This window comes from Plectropomus leopardus, chromosome 2 (assembly GCF_008729295.1).
Source record: "Plectropomus leopardus isolate mb chromosome 2, YSFRI_Pleo_2.0, whole genome shotgun sequence".
In the NCBI taxonomy this organism is placed as follows: domain Eukaryota; kingdom Metazoa; phylum Chordata; class Actinopteri; order Perciformes; family Serranidae; genus Plectropomus; species Plectropomus leopardus.
The window spans coordinates 30,451,872-30,459,537 of NC_056464.1; the positions used below are offsets into that span (position 1 = coordinate 30,451,872).

A 7,666-nucleotide genomic window follows, 5' to 3' on the forward strand; every position below is an offset into this window, starting at 1 on the left:
CTCTCTAAAGGCACGCTTTTTCACCCTGCCTTCTGGTGCAACCATTCAGAATAGATATAAACACATTTGCTTTGAGACGTGGTCTGTACAACAACACGTCATTTGATGCTTGTGATTCAAGCATTTCTCATCCAGGATTCAGCAGAGAAAGAGACAGCATTACATGAGATTTCACAATAAAAAAAGCACTTAAATAATTGTAAAAAAAAAAAAAAAAAAAAAACATACAAAAAACAATTGGAATAATAGAAAACAATTAACTATTTTTATCTCAGCACGACAGCGACATCTCAGCCTACACTTATGAGAAGACCCTGGTGATGGAACAACGGTCGCAGATGCTTAAACAGATCAACCTGACCAAGACTGAGCGTGAGCGAGAGGTAAGAAAGTTTGTTTATGTCAAAGTTTTGTTGTTCGTACTCCGAGATGCACACATAAATTTGACGTGACTTGACGGGGCGACTTGGCATGGCTGGGCCTGATTTGACTTGACATGACACATAAGCCCCTTCGGACAAAAGCATGTCTACGGTTAAAGCGGAGCAGTGGGACACCATATTTACCCTCTCTGTCAGCGCTGGCTGCAGCCACAGCAGCAACTGCTTTGCTTTTGTGAATCACAGCATGATGTTGTTTTGACAGATGTGAGAAAATAAAAGATATCGATCTCAGTGTTGTGCTATTATTAGCTCTTTGTTGAACTTTAAGATCGCCTGGTTCTCCACGTCAATAGCTTTAATAAGTGGAGGTGAATTATCCTCCCTTTACCAAACTTTTTCTGTGAGTCATTGTGGTGATAAACAGTAAATGACAGATTATTAGAAAGATATTCCTGACCTGCCTTGCTTCAAATAAATATTGAGCATCTCCACTCATATCTTTTCTCTCCTGCTTTGCTTCATCTGTATCTTCACAGATTCAGAGTATCACCGATTCATCCCGCGGGTCAATCCGCCGCAAGAACCCAGCCGCTGTGACCACCCAGCTGAGTGTGACTGAGGACCCGCCAGCAGCCAACAAGGAGGAGAAGCCTGAGGAAGAGGTAGAGCACAGCTGACCTCAGTTTGATGTGAAAAGTTTATTTGTTTGCTCAACACAGAACGAGCAAGAAAGGGGGAAAAAAGTGACAACCTGACTGGAAAGATAAAAACTGTGCACCCACTGGCATTGCAATTTTTTTTTTGTTTTTTATTATTTTCCTCTTACCTGTGCTGCTATTTATTGATCTAGATTGTTTTGGTGGGAGCCAAGTGATTGGAGATATCTGTAGAGATGTCTGCCTTTTCTCAAATATAATGGAACTAGACGGCATTCAGCTTGTAAAAAAAAATACATTACACAAGAGAGTTCATGACATGCTGTAATCGTCGCCTTTCTGGTAATAAATTCACAGTTTAAAATTTCTGTTAAACTGGTTGCATCATGTGATCTAACTGCAGATTAAATTTAAGGTAATGGGATACAGATAAATATTTTTCTTGCCTAAGTCACAGCCCATTTTACTGTAGTAGAAACCACATACTATGCATACTAAACAGCATAAGGCTTCTTAATCACGCTTGTCTTCCCTCTCCCTCTCTCAAACACTGTGGCTCTCTGTGACTTTGACCTGCATTCCTACATTTCCACCTCAACTGTGACTCTTTCAACCTTCCATGTAATGTACATGTAAATCCACATCCGTCCTCTCTTCCTCTCGTCTCATAGTCAAAGTCGGCCTCTTCCCCTGTCTCCCCCCCTGCTCAGGTTCAGCTCATCCACGACAACACTACTCCAGCCAGCCCCGCAACCCCGGCCACCCCGCTGACCCCTGGAGAGGGGGCTCAGAGCCCCGGAGAGCAGGTCCAGATGACCTGGACTGAGAAGTGTGATGGCGAGCCGGCCAAGCCGCCCGGCGCAGCCACACCAGAGGGCATCAAAGACATCTTCAACATGAAGCCGTGAGTTCTTTGAAATGCTCGCTGAACCTTTACCTGTTGTGAAAGGCGAATTACCTTTTTGTTCCGTACAAAAAGAGCCTTGAGTCTTTTTTCAGTACCACAGAGGTCTGCTGAGTGCTGTTAAAGGATTTATGAGGCTTTTTTAGCAGAACTTGGAATAGGTAGACTAGCTTAGTACTGATGATGTGTTTCTCTTCTTGCCATGCTGCAGCGAGTGGGAGAACCTGTAAGTATTGAAGTCCCTGTAAACCTCATTCAGTCCATTCACATCTCATACCAAATTAGCCACATGAGCAGATGAATATACCTGTGTGTGAATGAGCATCTGTCACCCTGCCCAGCTCAGCATCACAAAATAATTTGTAACGTGTTCTAAAACAATGGTTCCCAACTGATCCAGCCGCATGGTCCAGATTTCTCCTCAGTCATTGGTTCAGCATCGGCACATAGGAGAAATTACCACACGTTCAATTTGACAAAATGCAAATAACGTGGACTTAATACACAATAAAATATAAGATATATTGTGAGAATGCAGTGCAATTAGTTAAAACCAGGGGCGTTTCTAGAGTTGGAAGTCATTGGGGGCTCCGTCCAGACCTTTGAAGAGAAAAGAATCGTCAAAATGTGTTGAAAGTAAACAGGCATGTTTTCTTTTTTTTTTAAAACTTTGGCAATTTTTATTTGCTTTTTTTTTCCTTTAAAAATTTGGGTAATTTTTAAAAACTTTTGACAAATTCTTTTTTTCTTAAAAAATTGTTGCCATTTTTTAAATTTTTTTCTTTTTTTTTTGGTGCTGATTTTCTTTTTCTCTAATTTTTTTTAGCAATTTTCTTTCCTTGAACATTTTGGAAAATTTTTAAAGAAAACAATCCTTCCAACCGCAGGCCCACCAAAATAAAAATCACCAAAGTCACACAATTTATCCCAGCCAGAATCTTTAAAATAAGAAATTATCATTGGATTTTCAAATTTCTAACAGTGCTTGAACACATCTTGTGGGACCAACACAACATGCATTTTCCCCGCAACAATCAGGGACGCTCAAGGAAAAATATTTCCTCAAGCATAAAAAACACCCCAGACAGCCAGTTTTTCACAAACTTGACAAGTCACTTGCAGTCCATAGACCTGTGACTCACTTTTGGACCGGGACTCACCAGTTGGGAACCACTGCTCTAAAATATCACTTAATCACAGTTTGACCTCATTTCCTGCTGCTCTGTCTTCACTCAGGAACCAGTCCAATGTGCGACGTATGCACACAGCACTCCGGCTGAATGAAGTCATCATCAAAAAGTCCTCAGAGGCCAAGCTCGTCCTCCTCAACATGCCCGGGCCGCCCAAGAACCGGACAGGTGACGAGAACTGTATCCTTCAGCAGGACAGAAGTAGGTTTACTGTGAGGAGTTCAGACAGCACTCCCTTTCAAAACACAGCCACCAAGCTCAGACACTGTTGAGTCATTTGCTCTGTCACAGTTTTTTGTGTCCCAGGAATTAACTTTCAAATATCACAATGACACATATGCAGCTCTAGATGCCTCCAACTTTAAGGGGCTCAAAACAATTAATGCAAATAAGACAAGAGGCTTAAAATGCGGTTGAATGAATCTTTATTAGTGGATGATTTTATCTGAGAACTATTCTGAGGACTTACAAGAAATGAGGGAAGCTCAAACATATCGGGAAGAAAAACTATCACCACGAGACTAAGGCAGATGCCACTAATATGCAGGATCCAAATATAAGATGATTAAATCACGGGTGTTTCCATATTTATACACCCAGAACATCAGTTTCAAATGAATGTCCGGTCCATGTGCCATCGGTAAACTGACCTACAAAAGTATAAATATAACGAACAGATTTGCCCCTAAATTGACATTCAGGTGGTGTGAAAAACGGTGAAACTTTTCATGGCACTCTACCGATACAATCAAAACCAGTTTAAGCCTCGAGGCACTTTCCTCCGCCAGGGAATAAACTTGTGTTTTGTGTTTCAAGAAATAACTTTTAAGTTAATTGACTTCAGAAATAAAAATAGCTGTGATTTGTTATCAGGAAATATGTTCGAGATGGCAACGGAGGCAAATAACTAATTAGGATTTAGGAGCAGACAGTGCCACCGCAGGAGGAAGATAGACCTTCTAAATAACATTTGCCGGTAATATTTTAGTTTTATTCTTTTTAATTACTCTTTTGGCACACCGCATTTTGATTCAAATTGGATTTTTGTCATGGTTAAGACAAACAAATCAGGAAATATGTTTCTGAGCCGTCCACATTTTGCAACACTGATCTCCTCTCATCGGGCAATGATAAGAGTTTCTGTTTTTCACAACAAGAAATTTAAAGCTGCGAAATTTATTTCTCTAAATGCAAACAGTGTTTTCAAAGCAATAGTTTGACATGTTGCACAAATGAATGGAAATGGTTGCTCCTGGTCCAGAAATAACCTCCTTTAAAGTCACATTATTTATTTTTTTTTACACTCAAATTTTCATAAAGATTAAACAAATAAGGTATAACAAGATAGTGTTTTTTGTTATTTTCGGACAGTCAGGCTGGCTGTTTCCATGATGCCGGTCTTTATGCTGAGCTAACGGTCTCTTGGCTCCAAAGTTCATATTTACTGTACAAACGTGACGTCTTCTCATCTAACTGTAAGTAAGTGGATTATCTTGAGTAAATTTATTCCAGCTGAGTTTTCAAATGTTTTTTTTTTTTTTTTGGAGTTAAGAGCACCACCGAAGTGCCCTCTGGTTTCATTATATTAGAGAGAAGGCAGACATCTCTACCTCCAACATTCGGCAACTCACATGAAAACAATACAGATTAATAAATAGCGCTACAGATAAGAGGAGAAATGTGTATTTTTGATTTTGGGGTCTCTTTAAGTTTTCGTTCTGTGGACTCTGTATCAGGACTCGCTGTGTTGTGTATATTTTGCTTCCTCTTGTTTCCTTAACACTTCTCTCCCAGACATGGAGTTCCTGGAGGTCCTCACTGACGGTCTTAACCGGGTCCTCCTGGTCCGCGGAGGCGGCCGCGAGGTTATCACCATCTACTCCTGAAAGAGCAGCCCCCCTCCCCCGCTACCCCCCCCCCCACACCCCTCCCTCAGCCCTGCTCCTGTGTCACCTTTTCTCCCACACTCTCATCAACGCTGCCTCATCATTGTGTCGCTCTTACTGTTTCTTTGTGTGAGATAGTCCTCTCACACCCAGCCGATGGCCCAGCTCAGCCTCAGCACCTCTCCCTCAGCTCCCCCAGCAGCAGCATCACACGCTCAGCTGCTGCACCCTTCATTCCAGTCCGGTAAGCTACTATAACTATCGTCGGCTTTAGACTAATTTAGATGCTGTCTAGATTTGCTCTTAAAGAGACTCTTTCTTTTTCTTGCTAGTGTGTAATCTACTGTAGTAACTCACTCGATAAGGAGGAGGTGGCGGTGTTGGGTTGTGGGTTGTTAGCTGAGGTGTGAGCGCACATGCATGTATGTGTCCGTCTTTGTTTAAATCTCTGCGGATTCTATTTTGTTGATTTCTTTTAAATTACGAGTGTGGCATAGCAGCGGCCTCTGCTCAGAAAGAACAAGAGCCAGCCGAAATGAGCTCAGTGTAGGACTGTCTGTTTAGCTCCCTCGTGGTGATCGGACACCTCCCACAGCTCCAGCCTGTCGTCTTCGATGTGATTTATCTTTTCAAGGCAAAAAGACACTGCTACCCACGGTCAGGACCACCAGCTGGACGGAGAATAGCGTCGTTGAGTATGAACTGTGAAATTCACATTTGAAGAAGACTGAAAAGGCACGTGGATCGAAACCTGCAGTGTTATCTTTAACCTGATCACTCCTTCGCATGGCGTCCTTATAACTGTGTGTGTGTTTTTACTCCACTTGGTTCTGTTCCCGCCATCGCTGTCTTTCTACCCGCCCTCCTTTCAACTCATCTCTTAGTGGCTGTTCATCCCCGTGGCCACTGTTAGTGCCAAAAAAAATACAACAAGGCTAGCTTAGTTTGTAGAGATTGACACATAATTTAAAACTGTGAATAGTGCGTTTCCTACCAGAAGGCTGGTGTAACAGCGGAGTGGGGAGACAGTACAAACACCCCGAGGAGATTACCATTGCCAGCACCCCTCGACCCCTCGTGTGGATCACTGTAAATAATGTACAAGCTCTGACGCGTTGTTCAGTATGAGTGTAGTATTTTTGTGACATACTAAAAAGCTTCTAGTGGAGAGAAAACGTTCCTTCGCTGAGAGGGACAGCTCAAAAAACGCTGTTTTTAAAAATTTATTTATCTAATTTATTTATTTATTTATTGGATGGCATAGGCTCCTGTCACTATGGTAACTGTCATTGCAACCTCGACAAGCACTGCACCTGCACTGTCCGCCACTGTGCAACAAGTGAAAAAAAAAGTACTAAATGTTATTTTTTCATCTAGAGAACAAATATGTATTTATGTTTATAGACAGAAGTTATCACATATTGATGAAATAGTTGTATGTCATTTTGATTGTCACTCAAAGATATATTGTTGTTTTTGCCTAATTTAGATACATTAAACGTGCCATATTAAAGTATTTTTCAAAGAGAAATAGTGAACAAAAATCCTATTGACTGAATTAGAGAGAACAAAAAAGAAGGAAAAGTGAGGTGTCTGCATGAAACTAGTGCGGTAACGACTCTGTAGTTGGAAAGTCGGCCTATAGATGATGAAAGAATAAATGTTCAGATGCTCAACGTTTATCAGCTCATACGGAGAGATTCTGAACATCTTTCGACTGATCGTTTATAGGGTCAAGTCTAAATAAATAGAGAGGACAATGGCTTCTGTAGCTAGGAAACTCACGTTGTCCACAAGGCTGAACTCTATGCAGTAGACTCTCCAGTGAGATTTTATATCCTCTAGATTGGTTAAGATTTGAGCCACACACGTCCCTGACTGAATGACTTGTGAGCAAATCATATTTAGGTTTTAAAAAAAAAAAGTGCATCTTGGAAGGAATGTGCAATAGTTGAAATCCGGACTCATGTGACCATGTTATTTATTTTTTTACACATATATTTTGTATATGTAGATTTCGTAAGTCTTTAAAAAAGAAAAAAATCCAGAATCATCTCACTCTGACCAAGGACAGCTGTCACTTTACTTTGAGTATTTCTTTTCTTGAAGAAACTGTTTTTGGTCATTTGCACTTGTAGTAGAAATATAAATAAATACGTATATATATAAATATACAGTATATACAATATAGGGAAGCAAAACAGATTAGTTTCTAGAACTATTTACAAACAGTATTAAATGTTTTTAGTGTTGCTTGAATGTCGGACCATATGTTGTGAATGCTGCTAGTATCAATAGATTTATTTGTACTGTAAATAGAGATGACTAAAGCAACATTAAAGATGAAAAAGGGTATAGACATACATATCAGTGGTGGTGGTGGTTGTTTAACAAGACAAGGCTGTACCTGTAAACATTTGGCCTGAGATCTCTGGACAGGGTTAGCTTTCTGTTTTATTAGAAAAAAAACAAACAACTGAATACCTTGATGCAATATTCCAACCGAGGGCAAATCCTCCACCCTTTTATTCCCTTTTTAAAGAAAAAAAGCTCTCTTGATTGTTACCATCTTTAATCCCATGAGTAACGTGAACCAATTTTAACAGAGTATTAATTTACGTTAAAGAAATTTAAAGGATTCACCAAA

At 40.4% G+C, this 7,666-nt stretch overlaps 1 protein-coding gene across 3 annotated transcripts in view; it reads left to right on the forward strand.

Moving 5' to 3' along the window:
• Positions 1-6,987, forward strand: part of slc12a5a (solute carrier family 12 member 5a) — a 121,006-nt gene extending 114,019 nt beyond the window's left edge. For 2 of the 3 annotated variants that reach the window (XM_042508305.1, XM_042508317.1), the window contains 6 exons: positions 276-383; positions 920-1,045; positions 1,711-1,943; positions 2,155-2,169; positions 3,180-3,313; positions 4,928-6,987. In XM_042508305.1, coding sequence (XP_042364239.1) covers positions 276-383; positions 920-1,045; positions 1,711-1,943; positions 2,155-2,169; positions 3,180-3,313; positions 4,928-5,019 — 708 coding nt within the window. In that variant the 3' untranslated portion in view covers positions 5,020-6,987. The remainder of the gene's footprint in view (positions 1-275; positions 384-919; positions 1,046-1,710; positions 1,944-2,154; positions 2,170-3,179; positions 3,314-4,927) is intronic. The other variant, XM_042508309.1, reaches the window with a different exon arrangement.
• The last annotated feature ends 679 nt before the right edge of the window (positions 6,988-7,666 follow it).